At 40.4% G+C, this 20,035-nt stretch overlaps 1 protein-coding gene across 9 annotated transcripts in view; it reads right to left on the minus strand.

Annotated features, from left to right (window-relative positions):
- LOC146259513 (myosin-binding protein C, fast-type-like) overlaps nucleotides 1–19,240 on the minus strand; it is a 24,574-nt gene extending 5,334 nt beyond the window's left edge. Inside the window, exons 1-25 of one of the 9 annotated variants that reach the window (XM_084670898.1) lie at nucleotides 19,138–19,240; nucleotides 12,392–12,409; nucleotides 12,206–12,241; nucleotides 11,918–11,935; nucleotides 11,783–11,794; nucleotides 11,639–11,659; nucleotides 11,418–11,462; nucleotides 10,112–10,135; nucleotides 9,647–9,673; nucleotides 6,751–6,816; nucleotides 6,406–6,554; nucleotides 4,571–4,688; nucleotides 4,407–4,455; nucleotides 3,972–4,031; nucleotides 3,569–3,738; nucleotides 3,339–3,471; nucleotides 2,565–2,689; nucleotides 2,077–2,182; nucleotides 1,726–1,889; nucleotides 1,450–1,615; nucleotides 1,041–1,147; nucleotides 834–863; nucleotides 591–733; nucleotides 262–421; nucleotides 41–145 (exon numbers count right to left, since the gene is read on the minus strand). In XM_084670898.1, coding sequence (XP_084527024.1) covers nucleotides 41–145; nucleotides 262–421; nucleotides 591–733; nucleotides 834–863; nucleotides 1,041–1,147; nucleotides 1,450–1,615; nucleotides 1,726–1,889; nucleotides 2,077–2,182; nucleotides 2,565–2,689; nucleotides 3,339–3,471; nucleotides 3,569–3,738; nucleotides 3,972–4,031; nucleotides 4,407–4,455; nucleotides 4,571–4,688; nucleotides 6,406–6,554; nucleotides 6,751–6,816; nucleotides 9,647–9,673; nucleotides 10,112–10,135; nucleotides 11,418–11,462; nucleotides 11,639–11,659; nucleotides 11,783–11,794; nucleotides 11,918–11,935; nucleotides 12,206–12,241; nucleotides 12,392–12,409; nucleotides 19,138–19,159 — 2,074 coding nt within the window. In that variant the 5' untranslated portion in view covers nucleotides 19,160–19,240. Of the gene's footprint in view, nucleotides 1–40; nucleotides 146–261; nucleotides 422–590; nucleotides 734–833; nucleotides 864–1,040; nucleotides 1,148–1,449; nucleotides 1,616–1,725; nucleotides 1,890–2,076; nucleotides 2,183–2,564; nucleotides 2,690–3,338; nucleotides 3,472–3,568; nucleotides 3,739–3,971; nucleotides 4,032–4,406; nucleotides 4,456–4,570; nucleotides 4,689–6,405; nucleotides 6,555–6,750; nucleotides 6,837–9,646; nucleotides 9,674–10,111; nucleotides 10,136–11,417; nucleotides 11,463–11,638; nucleotides 11,660–11,782; nucleotides 11,795–11,917; nucleotides 11,936–12,201; nucleotides 12,242–12,391; nucleotides 12,410–19,137 lie in introns of all 9 variants that reach the window. The other 8 variants (XM_084670899.1, XM_084670900.1, XM_084670901.1 and 5 more) reach the window with 8 other exon arrangements.
- Between the last annotated feature and the right edge of the window lie 795 nt (nucleotides 19,241–20,035).

Genomic DNA, 20,035 nt, shown 5'->3' on the forward strand with positions numbered 1-20,035 from the left:
GATGGGTCGTTTGAAAAGCGGAATGTCATGCGCTATGTACCTTTGATTGGTGCACCACCGTCAAACTTGGGTGGGTCCCAGACAATAGTGGCACAGTCCTCTCCCACCGCGGTACACTTGACATTCTCTGGTTCATCTGGCACATCTAGAAGAGGGAGCGGTTTAAGCCGTCAGTAAAAGCTCATGTGACTATGGATATACTTCAGATTTAGTTTTCCGCAGTGTCCATCATAGTTAGGTGATCGATACAGACAGACTTACCAACAATCTTGACAAACAGGTTAGCTTTGTCCTCTCCCGCAGGGTTGGTGACAGTGATGCTGTAGTTGCCTTCATCCGCCCTCTCCGCTCCCTCTATGACGAAGCAGCTCAGATCCTTCCTGGCCTCAACCCTCATACGCCCCTCAACGTCCGTGATTGGCTGAGAGACAGGAAGTCAAACAACTTCCGTTTCAAAATAGTCCTACGAGACCCTCGTGGGTGTATCGCATTTTGATTTGACAGTATTTGTTTACACAGTTTCACAACTCGGCCACGTAAGGGTCCAACGTTACAGACTGCTCCCTGATTGGCTGAGTTCCTGCCCTCACCTGATCTCCCTTCATCCAGACCACAGTGGGGGCAGGCTCTCCACTGATCTCCACATCCAGGCGGAGCTTGTTTCCTGCCACCACGATGATGGTGTTCTGGGACACCATGTTCCCTGTCGTGTCCAGGTGGATCTTGGGAGGGTCTGTATGACACACACACACACACAAAATCAATGTATATTTCATAAACAGCTGTGCTATTGTGATATAAAAATAAACAGGTCTATGTTTTTTTTTACTGACCTTGGCGAGGGACATAGTCAATCTTGATTTCTGTACAGAAACGTAGAAAGAGAACGTATCAGTCATGGCACAATGCATGTCAATGTGACAGAAGTTGAAATCAAAGGTATTATAGCTCAATGCACAGTACATATCCTCTTCACTAGCTCCCCTCTAGGAGGTAAAACGTTTTGCAAAGAATCTAGTTTTCATTTTTGTTTCTCTCACCCAGGAAGTTGAGTTTGGCTGAGAGAGAGAGGGCGTAGCCGTCTGGGATAAACGTGTAATCTCCGGCATCCTCCGGCTTCACCTCATCAATGGTCAGTCGGTGCATCCTGAAACACACCAACATGTGATCCAGTACAGGAAACAGGAAACACTTCAACAGTTTAATGAGACGTCATTTTAATGTGGTTTCAGGCTGGTTCTGTGGGTGGAAACACAAAGTATGAGGGTTGACATTTGTATAGATGTGCTATTTATGTACAGTGGTGTTATTTATCTATTAATGAAAATTAATGAACAAAAAAAAGATGCATCTTGACTAACCCTTGTGGGAGCTCTTGCTACATCTGTGCAACAGAACCTGTCCTGTACCTATCATTGGCCTCCGTCAGCCTCCACCCCTGTCTCTCACCTGCCAATGTGAGTCATTTTGATGCGGTCGCTGGGCAGAACCTCCACACCATCCTTAAACCACTTCCCAGTCACCTTCTCGTCCGACACCTCGCACTTGAACATGGCTTGATCTGTGGCCCTCACAGTCAGGTCAGCGATGCTCTGCAACACCTCCAGTTCCTTCTCTGAAAGACGCAACCGCAGACAGGGAAGTGAGGGAGGGAGAGTTCTAGACGTGATGAGTTATTTCAAATCCCCACCTCAAACAGTTCAATCCAGACAAAATAGATGGTACCTTCCACTTCCAGCTCTCCTTTGGTGTGCCCCCCGTTTGTCCAGGCGTGGTACATTCCGATGTCGTCCAGGGTGGCCTCCTGGATGATAAGCCAATGCTTCTTTCCATCCTTCTTAAAGCGGAACTTCTGTGAATCCCTCGAGAGTTCCTGGTCTTCATAAGCCCTGAGGAAAGAACAGAACTAATGCCAGCTTTGTGTACACATTTTAGACCCCTGAGATGACCTGGGCATGCTGACCAGTGAGGACAAACATGCCTTTCACCACACGCGAAGCCCCGATACAAAGTTACAAATGCCATGACTAAGATCCCTGTTGACTTTCTGCTACACAGTCAGTATGGTGTACTAACCACATGACATGGGCCCCCTCTTCAGACACCTCGATCTCAAACTCCACCCTCTCTCCCACGACGACGTGATAGTCATCCATCAGCTTGGTGATAGTTATTGGGGGTTCTGAAGAAGACAACAATATTCGACTTCAGATCACAAGCTTCATGTTTCATCTCTTATTACTCTGTGATCATTACAGTGTGTTTGTTTAAGCCAAGCATTCTGTGCAATATTGTCTGATTGTCTGATATAAGACTGCTCCTAGACTAAGTACAATGCAGGTTTTGTTCAGTGGTCGAGCATTTGACAGTAAATCAAGAGATCACAGGTTCAAATCCCCCCACACATAAACTTTGACAAAAGTGTCTATTACGTAAACGTGACATTGCAGTGTACGGCTAGATGAAATACATTCCAAACACATTGCGCCAATTCTTAACGGTTAGGAATGCAAAACAGTCCTTTAATAATAGGGATGTGAAACGAATAAGAATGGCTTCCCTACCCTTGACAAACACTTCTGTGAAACACTTTTCATTCTCTACCACACACTCGTAGGCAGCATCGTCAGCCAGTGTCGACTTGTTGATGGTGAGTGTCCTCACGTTGCCCAAGCACTCAATGATATACCTGTTAACCAGACAGAGAGACAGGAGAGTTTGGCATGACAGAGAAAGGGCCTATGATGTGACACTCTCACCAGCAATGGAGTAGAGATGTCGACGTCTGTGTGATGCGATCTAATTTCGTTCATCCTAGCAGTGCTGAAGATAGCGCTCCAGATAAAAATGCTTCATGAAGCAACTACTGTACCAAAAGGAAAACAAGAGGATCTCCTATGAAATGCTGATACATGTAACTGATATCAGTCTTAATCCACCGGTTATTTCATAGTCAGGTCAGAACTTGCCACCATGTTGTTGTCCCTCTGGGCCTTATCATGACTCCCTATAAATAAAATGTGTTGATGGCAGCGCCATTTGAATATATGGTGTTGTGGTACAGATAATTTTAGAGCGCTATTTTCCAGCGCCATAGGAATCTTCTAGCCACTGTCACCAAATAGTCCACAGTGAATTAGATAGGGGTCACGGGCCAATCAATCTATTTCATCTTGTAATTCACTATGGTGCAGACAGGTGATACATATAAGACTTTGGGAGCTGGTCCTGCGAAAGCCGGAAATAGACTTAGAAGCAAAGGTAGCTTCTAAAATGTTCTGCTAATTAATACAAGTGTGTCTTGAATTGAGGTCTGATGAGAGTGATTGAGTGCATACTTGGCAGAGGGTTTAATCTCCTGCCCATTTTTCAACCATTTGACCTGGGCGTTGGGGTCGACCAGCTCCACAGACAGAACAATCTTCTTTCCTTTTTCACAAGAGTAGGCAGATTCCAATTTCTTCAGGAAAGCTTAGGGTAAGATGAAATAAGATTATATTTATTTTTGCAACAACCAAGAAAAATGTCAAACCAACCGCATTTCGTTCTCTCCTCTCCTGTGTCTTACCATCACTTTGCTTGGGTTCCACTGTCTTCATCTTCTTCAAACGTTTGAGCATGCCCCTAAGATCTGTGATGCCATATTCAAAGGCGATCTTCTCATACTCGCTGGGATGGGCAGTCTTAAGGATATCCCACACATCCTTCTCTTCTACAACCGGCTGAGGCTTCTTCTTCCTGCCGGTGATGAAGAGAGGGTGTAGAAGAAAATAAAGAATTCAAAAAGAAAATTTGAGACACAAAAAACAGTAAGTAGCCCGGTGTCACACGGTTGGTATTAAAATGGTTTTGTATCCGTCTTGTCTAAAAAATTTTTATGAAAACCATAAAATCCACATGATAAGAAAGAAAATAACGTCTTGAATTTGACTGTGGTCTATACTTATTCTGCACGAAGTAAAACGATTCACTTTTTGGTGGCTTTTAACAGGGCGCTGAAGTCCAGGTCTCCATCGTCCTCTCCAGCACCTCTGAGAATGAAAACAGTATCCTTGTCACCCTGGATCAAGCAGATCAAGTGTGTTGCAGGGCCGAAAAAAGCAATCAAACTCAGACCTCCTTCGTGGACATGCTGAAAGACATAGTGAGCCACATGCACTTGGACGACTGACACACGTAGCACACACAGGGACGCGCGTGCAAACGGGCACATGACACGTACATAACACACGTCTCACACACGTCTTACAGAAACACACATACGCACCCTTCCGCCCGTGTAAGTCAGTTAAAACATGCAAACACGCACATACACATACGAACACACACACACACGACAGACACACACACACAAAAAACATTCAGAGATCTTAACTAACTGACACTTGAAGCCCTCGCACACTTACGATCTTTTAAAAGCTGACAGAATGTCTGCCTCTTCCTCTTTTTCAGTAGCTGCGACAGAATATACATGTCATGTGTTGAATACACACACACACACACATAGACAGGTCGTCCAACTGTTCTCTCAAAGGGGACTTAACAGCATATCAGGTTCTCTCCGACTCACCCTCCACAGTGATCTCAAATGTGCTGCTGTCACATTTGTCTTTGGAGATCACCTCACACCTGTATCCACCTGCATCACCTGCCACCACTTTGATGATCTTCATCTCGTAGGTGTAGATCTGTAGAGAGGTGAGGGTACTTTGAACATTATGTGTGTATGTGTGTGCGAGTGTGTGATGATGATTTAAGTAAACATGATCTGCACTCATCACCCTTCTATGGTAGCAAATCAGTGACTTTTAAAAGGCATTGAATATGTAATATTGAAATTTAAACACCATCAAATTTGTCAGTTTAGAATTCACCCCTTTTGAAACATGAATGTATTTCAATGTAAAATCAGATCCAAAAATGTTACTGTTGTTGAGGCGAAATTTTTTGAGTGAGATGGTTCAACTGCATTCAGGCTTGATAACCTTACCTATCCTTGGTATCCCAGATGTTGCAAACTGAGTTTTTCCGGCTCGATTTTTTGCGATTTTTTGCCTCAAATTTGATTCGAATTTGAGCAGCCTGAATTTTGTTCTATTTCAATTTCTGAGACTTGAATTTGTTTTTTTGGGGGGAGGGGGGATCTGAATATTACTAATTAAATTTGAGTAACCTGAATTTGCAAACCTTAAATTCTTTGATCAGATTTTGTTACACTGAAATCAGTGTTGGGAATAACGCCGTTCAAAATAACGGCGTTAGGTAACGCCGTTATTTTTTCAGTAACGGGGTAATCTAACTAATTACTTTTTCCGTCGTTACAACGCCGTTATCGTTACTGAACGTTAAATGCGGTGCGTTACTGTGAATTGATTGAATAAACTGTGTAATCTGAACGCACTCCTCCTAGCTCTACACAAACTGCTAGTGAGGAGACTGCATGGTTTTTAGCGATTATGATTGGCTACAAGCAGAGTCACGTCATCATGGTAGCCAATCGGAGCCAGTGTTTTCACACACAAGCCAGGCCACGCGACGCGCTGCTTGCACCACACACACCAAACAGCAGCCGAGATGGCGAGTTCGGAGCAATCCGATGACAAATTGACATTTACAAGGTGGAAATATAGGCACTATTTCCAATTAATCGAGGAAAAAGGCAAGAACGTGCATGTAAAGTGTACACTATGTCCGGGAGGGAAGATTTTGTCGACATCCGTTGTTAGCAACTCAAATTTAAATTTAAATTTCAAATGCTTACTTTTGTATTGAAAAAAATACTTAAGTACATGTTGTTTACTTGACCAGTTGTCTCAGGTTGTAAGATTTAGATTTATTTAATATGCACATAGTTAAACACACTTTATATTGTTCAAATGCTTACTCTTGTATTGAAAAAAATACTTAAGTACATGTTGTTTACTTGACCAGTTGTCTCAGGTTGTGAGAGTTTGATTTATTTAATATGCACATAGTTAAACACACTTTATATTGTTTAACTGTTTACTTTTGTATGTGCAATAAATATCGAAGGTTATGTTCAAGTACTTGTCTGTTCTACTCATTTCAGCTGACTTGTGAAAACCGCTCAGAAAATCCAAATTCTTTGACATACAGCAACTTTTTTTTTACACGCAAATAGTTACTTTCCCTGGTAATTAGTTACTTTTATAATAAAGTAATTCAGTTACTAACTCAGTTACTTTTTGGAACAAGTAGTGAGTAACTATAACTAATTACTTTTTTAAAGTAACGTTCCCAACACTGACTGAAATACATTCATATGTCAAAGAAGTGATTTAAAAACCAACAAATTCAGTGGTGTTTGAATTTCAATTTTAAGTATTCAATGCCTTCATTCAAAATTCAAAACATTTCTTCCATCCAACACACACACATACACACCTTGGTGTTTCTGTCATAAGTCTCCTTAAACTGCAGGTGTTTCCCGGCCTTGCTGCCCAGATCCAACCACTTCCCCTTCAACCACTTCATGGTTGGCTTTCTCGTCAGTTTGGATGAGTCGACTTTGGCAATGAATATCACGTCCTTCCCTGTTAAACACAACCAGCACTCAGAAAGCCACACTTTGATAGCTGCACAGCTGAACACCAACACAACTACTGATTCAAAATGTCACCATGGCGAGCCATTTTGACTGCATTTGATTTGAGCGTGTTCAATTGGGGAACGTGTCATGTTCATGTGGTGTGCGTGTGTGGGTCTGGGGGCAGAGCGTGTGATTCTGACCTGCCACAACGGTGGCTGTCTCAGGCTTCTCCAAAAACAGGCCGCTAAGCTCCGTCTTCTCCGGCTCTGCGTGACGGCAGACACAACTGAGGACACGCTCTCAAACGTCAACGCACATGCTAACGTACACATGCCACAAACATACAGCCCCCGTGTGATGACCACTGGAAAAAATACTTCAATCGGAGAATTAAGTGTCTCTGTATCCTGTCGCCATAACAACCGACATTTCCGTGCATATAGACAGTAAATGAACGGGACAAAAAAGATAAATACACAATATACAATGAGCTGTGTAGGCAAACAGTTTCAAGAACAACGTCAGTGGGTGTTCAACACTGCAACTTACAGTTTACAAAACATGTAAAGCAAGAGACGAAAATATGTACTGTAGATACTTATAAACACACAAAATAAACAGGCATGGTGAACACTGCAGTGGTTGGCACCACAACACTAAATAGAAGAGGTTCAAAGTGCTCACAGACACACACACCCACGGACAACTACAGTATGTGAGAACATTCACAAAAGCATTCTGTGGAACAACTGAAACCAACAGCAAGAGTTGGGATCAACAGGTGCAAATAAATCATGACAACCAGAGATAAACTTTCTCTGTGCCTCACCAGGTTCAGCTTCTGGTGCTGGGGTTTCTGAAAACCAGTCAAATGGTTACTTTGACAAGGTTTCCTTTCACAAACCAGGCAGCAATGCCATTGACCTCATAATAATTTCTCATCATCACCATGTATTTGAAAACAGAATAATTCTATGTGAACTGTAAAATGGAAGGAAGTAACTTTAACATTCGGATGTTTTCATCTGCAGCTTCTGGGGCTAAATTCTCTGCACTTCCTAATTAAAACAACCAAGGACGATCAATGATGAGAATCACTCCTTTCACATTTAGATTTTGACTGCTGTCAGTCTTGTACGCATACCACTTTCCCCCCCGTGGGTTCACCAAATGTCTGAGCAGCTGTTGAGGCCCTATATGGCCAGGCCAGAGATGTGCATGGGTGCGTGGGTCAGGAGGTAAATAGGGCCTATGGCAGGAGACAGGGATCATACGTTTAAAAATGCACTGAAGGGGCCTATAGTTGGAGAGGGTCAAGCGGCCTGCATCTCTAGGTCAAGAGACGTACATGACCTATGTCCAGAAATGGTGCTGTGGGGTACTGTAGGGTCCACGTCTTAAGGCAATTGAGGGCCCAGGTCTGTTCCCTATGCCAGAGACAAAGCTGACTGAAGACCTATATACTGTGTGTGAGTGTCTGTGATGCAACTGTTTCGCCCTTTACTGTACAGTTTTACTGACTTCCATATACAATTGGGGGTCTTTAAACTTCAAGCTCCAGAGACACTCCACAGGAAACTCTAAAGCCTTTGATGAGGTCATTTGTTCTGATCTGGTGTGTTATTTGTCTCTACTCTCAGCTGTTATTGGAGGCAGACCTCGCTTTCTCCGTTGAACTCAGACAAATGGTTTTCGTTCTCACCTTCCACTTCAGGTGCCGGGGTGTCTGCTGTCTCTGATTAGGATGATCAATGATATCAAAGACTTAATATTCATATTTATTTTTTATCAGGTGAAGAAATGTTTTTCCAAATGTTGTTCTCACCTGTGGCTGCAGGAGTTTCTGAGCTCTCTGTTTAAACCAACAAATGACATGGTCTTTAGACACAGCTCAACATGTACAGTATGCTATGCCTCCTATGAACACTAGCAGGAAGCAGAAGTAAACTAAAGATATTTCAATCAATCACCTAGATTCAAGGCAAGCTTAGAGACAACCTATGACTGACAACCTGGCACAGCAATGTCATACTGTAATTCTGACAACTGTACGTTGTAGTGGAATCATGCCAAACCTATCCAAAACAACCATCATGTCCAAGATCAAAGCATATCTCCCCTTTCAAATAAAACTGCACAAAGTACTGCTCCAAAATATAAGAATCTACACAGCATGGAAACCCCTTCATTGACTAAGCAGGTCCCATCAAACAAACCAAAGCTAAATTCTCCAACAAAACAAAAGCACCAATCAGGGAACATAACACACAACAAAGTCACGTCAATCAGATAAACAAATCAAACTCAAGCAATTTCAATTTCAGATTTCAAGTAAAAATAAGCAGTAAAGGATTCTTTGCATAATATTCCCATGATCTATTTCACTATAATTAGATACATCCTCTTTCAGTACTCCCTGTATATTCATTCAGTTTGGCACCATCAAAATTGGTATAAACATCAAACATTACAATAGACATATTGCTTCTTTGGGCTTCTATGAGGGGCTTCTTTGAGGAAGCAGTTTAACCAACATAAGTGGTATTCACTGTGATGGGATCCTCATGTATGCAGACAGAATCGTGGGCGTTTACTGTATATTAAGCTCATGAGGGAATGTTCAGAGACTAAGACAGGATCATGCAACCAGCTCCAAGATAATTTCACACATCACTGTAAAATTACTGTAAGTATTTTCCTTAGATGTTGGCACACCAAAACAGCACTGCATGACATAGTTACAATCAACATAGTGCACACATTAACAACAGGCACATGAAACCGGATGGTTACTACAGCACAGTTTCTGAAAACATAATCAATCTTATCCGAACCAAAGCAGCATGATTTACTGTATGTCTCATGTGTCTGCTATACACAAACAAACACTTGTCACAGACATGTACTGTACAGATATACATACAGTCATTTCAGAATAAAATAAACCAACACAGATAAGCAAACAGTTGACATGAATACATACACTGTGCTGTGTGCTGCATGTATTCAAGGACAACATACTGTTGTCACATAGTCACACACAGTTCAAACATTACACAATGTGCAATCCCATTAAATTAATTCTATTACGCTTACCCTCCTCTGCTACTGGTTTAGGCGCCGCTAAAACACATATATGTTAACAACAAAGTGTACATTAAATATATATATATATATAGCTATATAAATATATATACAGTACTAGTGTTTCTTTTTTTTTACAACGTACAAATATCCCGTTGTATGTAGAGTTTAGACTCGACATTGTACTGTACATAGGCCATATTGTTCAGGGCAATATGATAAACATTTGTATGCATACAATATACTCACAAATGTAACATACAAATATACTATTATACAGTATATACACACAGAAACATATTTAGGCTCTACTGAGTAAAGGACAATATGTTTATGTAAGTTGAACTCGACACAGTGATTGGTTTGATCATAGTAGTAAGGAAAGTAGGTGAGTGAATATTACATCACATGCAGAGTAATGCATACTGTACAAGAACATATACAGTGTACAGGGTTGTAGATAAAACTATCCCTTACCATCTTCTGCAGATGATTCGTCTCCTATGGGAAAAAAAACATTACACTGACAGGTTTAAATATTGTATATGAGACCTGGGCCAATTTAAGATGTGACTAGATAATTGCATTAACAAATATGTCATGTTTTTTTTTTTTTAAATGAGTGCACATTTCTTAAAATAAATTACTTAACTTTCTGGTATTTGGAAGCAATTTTCACACAATATATCCTTACATGCAAACATCAGAGAGATAGCACAGACACATGTTAATTCTTATTGTTCCTGACACACAAAAAAAACGAGCCTTAACACTGACCAGGCTACTCTTCATTATTGTGCATGGAAACACACAAACAGATAACAGAACATAAGAAACAAGTAGATTCAACTGACAAAAGGCAAGGCCGGATCTAACATAAGAGCAACCTGGGCACGTGGCCAGGGGTCCTTGGGCATAGAGGGGCCCTCCGTGATTGGATACATTTTTTTTTTTGGGGGGGGGGGGGGGGGGGGGCTGCATAAACACAGTCTACACAAAACGTACTTGTCCGTCAATCTTGATGATTAAGCAATTCGATTTTTTAAATTTTACTTTTTTACAAAATATGAAGTATCATGATGAACGCCATGAACTTTAGTGCCCAGGGGCCCTTTGGGGTACTAATCTGGCCTTGACAATAGGCAAACTATCCATATAACGGACTTTGACACCTTTGGTACCATGCAAACGCAGGTTTTTCATCTCTGCACACACACAAACTGCAGCCTACAGAGAACAGTACATCTTAGACCAAGGAGCCTTCTGACTTAGGGTAACAAATCCATTACTGTTCATCCTCAATTGGTAAGGAGTAAAACAATGCATTTACAAACTAGACTCCGGTCACCCGAAATATAAGGTTTGCGCAATGTTTACATTTTGCTTAACATTAACATTTGAGCAAATTAACATATATCAAAGGTACATTTATGTCACACCTTTTTTGGGGGTTAAAGTTTTGCATGTATAACTTCAGTAACTACTTTGGGTTACATGGCCATTCCCGAGGTGTTTCACATTTGTGACCTCAGTAGAAAAACCCAGGATGGCATCTTCCCTGGGCCAGTCAGTGTGCTCTGTGGTGGACGTCCATTCATGGTTGGGTTTCAAGAGGACAAACTAGTACTGTGTTTGGTTCCACTTTATCTGTTGTATGCTCAAACCTCACACTCTTTAGAGCAACAAATTCAAAGACGAACGTTGTTTTACATTCTACACACACTGTTCGGTTGCATGGAATCACAGCACTTTATCACATCATATGCATGTTGGTTTCCCTTACCACCTTCTGCAGGGCCTTCTGCAGGGCCTTCCTCAGCTACAGGAGCTGATTTGACCAGTTATATTGTCATCAATATAATTGACGCATTGACACACACATTGGGTATAATCACACATACAGTACATTGGGTACAGTCAGTGACACATGGACTGGGTACAATGACATGTAAAACACGTATACTTCAGGTGTGTCACAGCAGTTTACATGGTGCACAGTCTTACCCTCTGCAGGTAGTGGTTCTTCTATTAGGACAGAAGCGTATCGTTTTCAACAATGGCAAGCTATTTTAGCCAGTGTCCACATGGACGAAAACTTAAACGGTCCTGCCTGCCTTTAATGAGCACACACATGTATTTATTTGTTACCTGGGGCAGGAGCTGTAACACACACAAAAAAACAGCAGAAACAAGTGGGATCAGTTGTAAAACATTTACATTTAAAGAACAGAAAAGTGAACAGAAGAGAAGAGTGTTGAGATGACGTCGATCACACATGCTTACCTTCAGCAGGTGCTTCCCCTGAAAGACCACATTGAGATATTAGTAGACATTTGTGCATTTTGACCATAGATTCATGTAAGAGCAAAATAAGAGCAAAAACAAGTGTTGAGTTTTTGTTCAGTATGCCAATTATGCCAAAAATACTGACTTAAATATCACTGGTAGGACTACGCGTGTTTCTATAGATTGTATCATGTTTCTTGTGCACCATATACATATACGTAAACAGACAACTCACAATACAGCGTTATGATACATTCCAAATGGTAAAGCTGTGTGAGGACTCACCCTCTGCAGGGGCTGAATCTGGTGCTGCCTGTTCTGCTGCATGGCATGGGCAGGTGTCGCAGACATGGAGACAGCGATAAGGTGACAAAACATAGAAGGAGAATGTTTTAGCAGCATTAGGACGTTTAGGAGTAGGAAACACAAAAGGTATGCTACATTTACGGTCATGTGCTTTGGGGAACTTACCCTCCACCTCCGGTGGCACTGCAATGCAGAAACACATACATAGCTTCAGACATATGCAAAGACACATTTATGAGACACCTCAGTTTTAGCTTACATCTGTGATGAGTTCTATAACACCTCAGTAGAAGCATGTCATCAAACTTTGTGTACATGTCAAGTGTCTGTTTTAACTGTAGTACAAATACATATTTGTGCTTGCTTAGCTGTCTGTTCGCAATAGGTAAGATATCGGTTGTTTCTTATATGTTTATTGGATTTCATATCTTATTTCACCGTGTGGATCACTACTTTATGATGTAATCCTAGAACTCAAACAGCCAAGCAAGAGGACTTTAAAGCACGATTTAAAATCGTCACTTGGAAAATTTAAGAGGTAGTAAAACAAGGAACGGAACACATCCTTTTTGAAAACAATCTAATGCCCTAAAGTGACCGAAACCTTTCTCAGATTACCTGTTAATGTCACAAACGTTTTTTAGTAGCTACGTATGACTCACATTTTTTGGATGGACATTTGTTGACCAAGGAGGTCAGAGAATGCTGGTCTATGGTCTGTTGTTAGGAAGGAATGATAGTGGCCAGGGGGAGTCTGAAACCCGGTTGAAGAACACGCTTCTCTGAAATAGATGTATCAGAAGTATCGTATAGCAAAGTCTCTGAGCGTTTCTCTGGGCTGGGCTGCATTTCTACAACCTCTTGCTAAAGGCCAAAGATGGTGTTGTGTGATCTCACTGAATCCCTGCCAATCCCTCCCAGTCCTGCCAGGCACCCTGGACTGTCCAGGGTTGCTCTGATTAGGCCAGTGTGACCTCTGATACTGATTTTTCAACCTCAAGTCAAATTTTAAAGAACATGCTAACTTATTTACATTTACATTTAGTCATTTTAGCAGACACTCTTATCCAGAACGACTTACAGTAAGTACAGGGACATTCCCCCCGAGGCAAGTAGGGTGAAGTGCCTTGCCCAAGGACACAACGTCATTTGGCACGGCGTGGAATCGATCCGGCAACCTTCTGATTATTAGCCCGACTCCCTCACCGCTCAGCGCTCAGCCATCTGACTCCACTTATTTATGCATTTGTTTACATTCAACTGTAGCTACATTTATAAACTGTTCAGCACAAAATAATGAAATAGGCTATGTTAAAATGTTGTTTTCCTAAGTCTCCTTTTACTTAATTCTTCCACAAAATCTTGTAAGAAACTTTTAGGACAAAGAACCTGTGGAAGGATTGTAATTGACTGTTAAAGCGACGACTATGGTGTCGAAGCACTGGATAACGTGAGAAGACTTGACTTAAGACATGCCACTTTGAGAAGAGCTTGCCACTAAAGTGTAAATCTGCAAAGCACTTTTCAGTATGCCAGTAGTATCCATTTGGGAAACTAAGTCCAGTTAAGTGCGCAGTAGGTTACAGGTCAGGTTGTGGAGGTTACAGAATGGTCTTGATAGAATGGAGTTCTGAACCGAGTTCTATTCTCTCAATCTGCTCGAAGCTCTTTCATTGATTGATACTTTCTTGATATCTGAAACTGTGAGTACTGTAGCTGCCAATGTAAGGGGTATGTAATGGACGTGGTCTTTCAAGCTCTGTCAGAGGTATTTGGCCAATGTTCACTCCCACGGGAAGTTGAACTTACCACCTTTAGACTTCCAAGCGCAACTTCTACCAACTACGCCAAAGAAAAGATAGCTATCAGATCATGCGGGTGGCCTATTACATACCTGAGGAATGAGTTTCACCGATTCACACCGGTAAAATTCACATCTCTGAAACTCACTCCGGCGGTTAGCTCATGGTAACTCCGTGAGCTCCGGGTCACGGCACCATTGTAACGGGAATGCAACGGAAGTGGTCTTGCAAGCTCCGTCAGAAGCATACTGGCCAATGTTCACTCCCGCCGGGAATCAAACCTACCACCTCTCAACTTCCAAGCGCAACCACTACCAACTACGACGAAGAAAAGCTAGCACTTTCTTTACGCGGGTGGCCCATTAAATACCCGAGGAGTGAGTTTCACCGATTCACACCGGTTACACCAACATCGAAACATTTGACATTATTTAAATATAGATTATTTTGATCCGCTTTTTGTAGTGTAATACAATAGCTTTCATAAACTATTTAGTGTTAGAAATACACATTACGTTATCGGTTTGTCCTTACTCTCATCACTTAGGAGCTCAAGTATGCAGAGCCATAGTAAACAGACGGAAACAGTCAACAAGTTAAAGCAATAATTTACTGCCAGTGTCTCATCGAGACAGGTCCCCATGACTAACCCTAACCCTCGTTAAACATATACGACCGGCTAGCTCTAGTGACAGCCATGCGCCCGTGAAGTTGACATAGGAACACACGGAAGTCACTGATGATGTATTTATCTGTCTTGGACTTCGACTTGCATAGAATACTATATAATTTGAATAGAATTTAAAAAAATGAAAATAATAAAATATTACTAATATTACTTGTAAACTGTTCCAAATCACCCTCTTTTGATATTTTATCCTCACCAATTAAGATATTTAGGCTATTAAAATGTAATGAATACAAAATGAATCATGTCACTTGTCAGTTAATGTACAGGATGTGGAAGGAGTGATTATTCACACTGAATAAAATGCATTTAAATGTGTGCATACAGTAGAAACAGGTGTATCTAGTTGCATGACAGCTATCTTTAGCTCAAGGCATGTGAGCTTGATGTCATACACTATGGTCATTTACAGAAACGAATACAGGACACTCCGTTTCACACATGACTACATCTGGAGGAACAGTTAAGCCTATGGCAAGTCACCAATGTTTTATTTGACAGCCTTGACGATATAATTTACTGATATCAGTCATATTGTTTACTTAAAGCAGTTTTTTTTTTCTAGAGAGCTCAAGCTACAGTATTACTGAATGTCAAAGTCCAATATTAAAGGAGGTTGCGGGTGGGGAACCAGATAGCATTCTTTAAAGAACTCTAGAGAGAAAAACAAAAAATGAAAGAATGAGGCAGATGTGTATGCCACATGAATGAAGCATTTCTAGCCTAATAATCAAATCTCAGGAAGCATCACTCTTTGAGTTTCAGTGGATTTGTTTAGCTGAGCATCAAAAAACTATTGTCAGTTGGGGAAATTAACAGGGATGAAAAGAAGGTGTCTGATATGGGAGTAAACATGAAAGATGCGTCAGAGGACTTAATATGCCACTTCAAAGTGTTGTCCAAGTGCAATGATGAAAGGAATTATAGCCTGTGCCACTCCTCTTTCCTTTCCTCCCTTGCCCTCCCCTACCATCCCTTACCCCCTTCCTGTATTTCCTTTTAAACACTGGTACTATTCCACGGCTGTCATGCCTTTTCGACTGACAACAGGAGGGTGACGAAAGAGTGAGTTAGAAAGCAATCCTAAATTGGAAAGATAGTCTTCTTTTTGCTACACACAGTGATATAATGTTTTTGAAATAAGCAAGGATGTAATAAATAGTGATAAAAATATAATCTTGCAAAATGGATGTGATAAATCTGGTGGTAGGGACTTATTAAGGCAGAATAAGAAATGTAGAGTGAAAGGTTAGAGGTGAAGTTGGGCTATTTATAAAATAACATGAAATAGGAGAGCTATAAAAGATATCAACATTAATAACTCAGAGATGATGGAACATTTGTGGAGGGAGAGAGGGTTTGAGCTGTAAACAACTTATACCATAATGTTGCAAACTTTCCAAATAGTTTTTGACTTATTCATTCCAAAATCTCTGATACCTCATATCTCTATTCTGCCCAATGTCATGGTATAGTCTACCAAACTGTGGAAAATTAAAACATACAAAAAGACAAAAAACTACATGTTATCTTAAGAACATATTTTGTAGACACATACTTTGCAAGAACACTTGGCAAACACATATAAATAAAACGAGGCAACAAAAGATTGCATTTCATCCAATGGATGGTAAAATCATAATACGAACTGTCAATGTCATTGCACTTAAAGTTAAATAAGTTATATTTAGGGTATTCTCTGTAAAAACCAATCTGAGGAACCCCATTAATCAGGAAGACTGAAGGTTGTAATCTGAGCTGTTCAGTCAAAGGTCAGTGTTTGAGTAAGGGCAGGGCTTAGCTGGTTGGAAAACGGGGTACATACATAGGCTGGATAGAAATTTCATATCCATGAAATTATCCTAGCACTGGCCTAAGGGGGAACCTATTTACTGTTTAGGGATGAAAGGATGATTTGTTTTGAGATGGGGAAAAGGTAATAGCTTGAGAAAAGGTTAAAAACAATCTTGCAGAGATACTCTCAATTAAGAGTTTATGTAGCAAGGGAATATGGAAGCTGTAGGTGGAGAAAACACTAGAGAAGGAGAGAGCTGACAGTGAGGGCATGACATAGTCCCTGTTCTGTTTCTTTAAAACGAAACTTCCCTCTCACGTTCTCCAGTGTCTATATATCTCAGCTGACTGACACCGTGATGATTTACAGTGACACAAGGTCAAAGTAGATGTAAAAGAGGGAACCCATATGGCTCCTTTGAGGACAGGAAACCAGACACTGCATTACTAAATAATAACTACCCATCACAATCCGTTTATAGAATATTTGTTCAGAGCTATAAACGTACGTTTAAAAAACGTATGAAATTTAATGAATTAAGACAACGAATCTTTCCAGAAGCTGAGGCTTTGGTTATCTGGCTCTTCCAGGTTTGTAATGCCCATAGATAACAGAAACTGCTTGTTCTATGTGTAGATTTTCTTCCTAAGCATTAACTAGCGTTAGCTAGCATTAATAGTTGATTTTATTAACCACAATGCTTCATGAGGCCTAAAGGATAGTTATTTAACAGTGTTCTTGAAGTGATTCTCCAACTGTGACTAGAACGACCACATTCAGAGAATTAAGTTTAACGACAAGAGGGCGGCTGCTTATGAACCTTCATATCACTAATGTTGACATAGCATACCATTATCAGTTCACTAAATGGCAGTCTAATTTTAAGATGTTAATCTTTATAACTTTGAATGTAATATTGGCTATGTTCTTTCAATGAATGCTTTATGTAAACCCCTTGATTGTTTGCAATTAATACACAACAAACCAATTTATGCCAATCTGATTTAAAATATTTAAACGCAACTGGAATTGTGATGACTTCAAGTATTTCACACTGACAATACATGTTTTTCACGTGGATTTGGATGACTGGTCGGATGGTTCTGGGTCTCATATCATCCCCAATAACATCTCAGATCACAGCAAGATATACTAAATAAAATGAACATTGGTGTGAAAACACTACACGGTTAGGTTATAGCTTTTCATAGATATTTAACAGGCTGTCCTAAACACAAGGACTGCAAAACAAACCGAGTCAATCTATTTACCTGTGCAGTACACACAGGTGAGGTATAGTTACCTTTGACGTATCGCATTTAAAAGGATGTTTATATTTTCTATGAGGCGAACAGAATATTTTTGGGAGTTTGCAATAATGGGCTCAGAATACAGGGGAAGAATACTTACATAGAAAACAACCTATCAACACAAGCATTTGTATTTGTCATTTGAACTGTCAACAAACTGTCATATGAGTTTGGTATATTTCTATGGTCTGATTAACTCATCAAACATTGATATATCCTCCTGGGTTGCACTTAATTCACACAACAGCGTATAGTTACAGTATGTTAGATGTCATATGTCTTAGAGATCCACCCGGGCAGTCAGTGATGCTACCTACTGTTGTCTCACCAAACTGTCCCATCACATGAGCACCAAACCCCAAACCCTGTCCCATGTTTCTAGGTTAACATCACCATCTGGCCCTCTCTCTATCTTCCTCAGAGACATGTAGTATGGGTTCCGCTTTCCCCCTGTTATTTTCTCCCCTCCAACTGTCCATATATATTCTCTGGTCTGCTACTCATATTATTTGCTTGTTTCTAGATAGGAACATGACAGAATGTTTAAAAAATAATTTGCATTGATACATGGTAGAAGTTTTAACAAATAACAGTCTTGATTGAAAACCATCAATCAGTATTATTCTGAGATTTCAACATTTTACCAAATTATGTTAAGCAGTTTATAGGTTTGTTTCTTCTGTCGTGCAACTAGTTTAGCAAGTACTTAGTAAAGCATTTAGATTATGTTCAATTCCATATATGCTTAACTTTTTGCATAATAACTATTTTGATATGTATAATTATTAGTATTTGCAGGTTGTGATTTCTTATATTATATGTTTCGACTAGGGGAGAATACATATGTATTTTGGGAAAATGCCAGACAAAAATATCAATAAATGTATCTGTCCGGTACCAGGGTCGGCTCCAAGGGGGGTATTGACGGGCAATCCCCCCCAAAATGGAATGTTGTGCCTCCCCACACTCTATTATGTTAGCAATAAGTTTCCATAACAGCTATACACAAAATACCCCCTTATGGAAACCAAATGCCCCCCTATCTGATTAATTCTGAAGCAGAGCCTGCTGGTACACAAGGAATATGCTTGTAAATCAACCTAAATAAAACATGTATTATAAATACATGTATTTATTATAAATGTATTTAATGTAATGAGGCTCCTATTGCATGGTACTCTATAATACGGTACAGTATTTTGATCCCTTGTTTAGCATACACTATTCCACCTTAAATCAATCATTTATCTTGTCTCTGATGGTATTTCCCCCAGTCTGATAAAAATGAATGATCCTGTCATTTTGTGTCAGCATACCTGCATCCGTTGCTTCGGACATGATTATCCCACTACCTTCTGCTGTCGTCTTCAAGACTGAGGTCTGGCAGGGATTTTTCTTTTTATTTCTCTCTTACTCCCTCTCTCTCTCTGTCTCTCTCTCTGTCTCTCTCTCTCTCTCTCTCTCTCTCTCTCTCTCTCTCTCTCTCTGTGATATCCAAAGCTTTCTTGGCACTTAAGGCCCTCGCCCAACAGGGAGGGAGTCAGAGAGAGAAGGAGGAGAAGGGGAGAGGCTGACACTTGAAACTGTTAAAAAATTCCAAGGAAATTACACAGAGAGAGTGTCAAAATGGAAGAGACACTGGAGAGGGAGTGATGAGATGTGGTTTAATGCACTTTTACGGAGAGATTAATTGAGTGAACAAACTTGTTGAATAGTGTCATGTTGGGTTGGATAACTACGGTAAGCTGTGAGCTTAACAACATCTGACCTGTTTTCTAACCCCAGATCTTACACCTCATGAACTGAAGTTGCTCCAATCATCACCTTAACTACGTCCTACCATTAGCCATGACCAATAATCAAAGGGTGACCACTGCAACACCCCAGCAACCGGTAGTGTGTTACATCCCCATGGTCCATTTGATTTATTACATGACAACAGCCTTGTCTTGTCTTATCACGTTTTCACTCTGTGATTAATTTATGCCGGTTATTGAATTGTTCTGAGACTTATTCTGTTTTGTAAATGTATTTCACAAAGGAATCCATTGATAGCAGAAAGTACACCCAACCAGATATTAACAAGTGAACAAAAAATTATAATATGAAGGAAAATAAATTATAAGGAAATACAAATAAAATGATGTTGCGGTTTTCGAGAGCACGACTTGCACGTCATGCTCCTCCTTAGCTAAACAGTAGCTTCTCCCTTGT

This window comes from Hypomesus nipponensis, chromosome 13 (assembly GCF_054491055.1).
Source record: "Hypomesus nipponensis isolate SF chromosome 13, ASM5449105v1, whole genome shotgun sequence".
NCBI lineage: Eukaryota > Metazoa > Chordata > Actinopteri > Osmeriformes > Osmeridae > Hypomesus > Hypomesus nipponensis.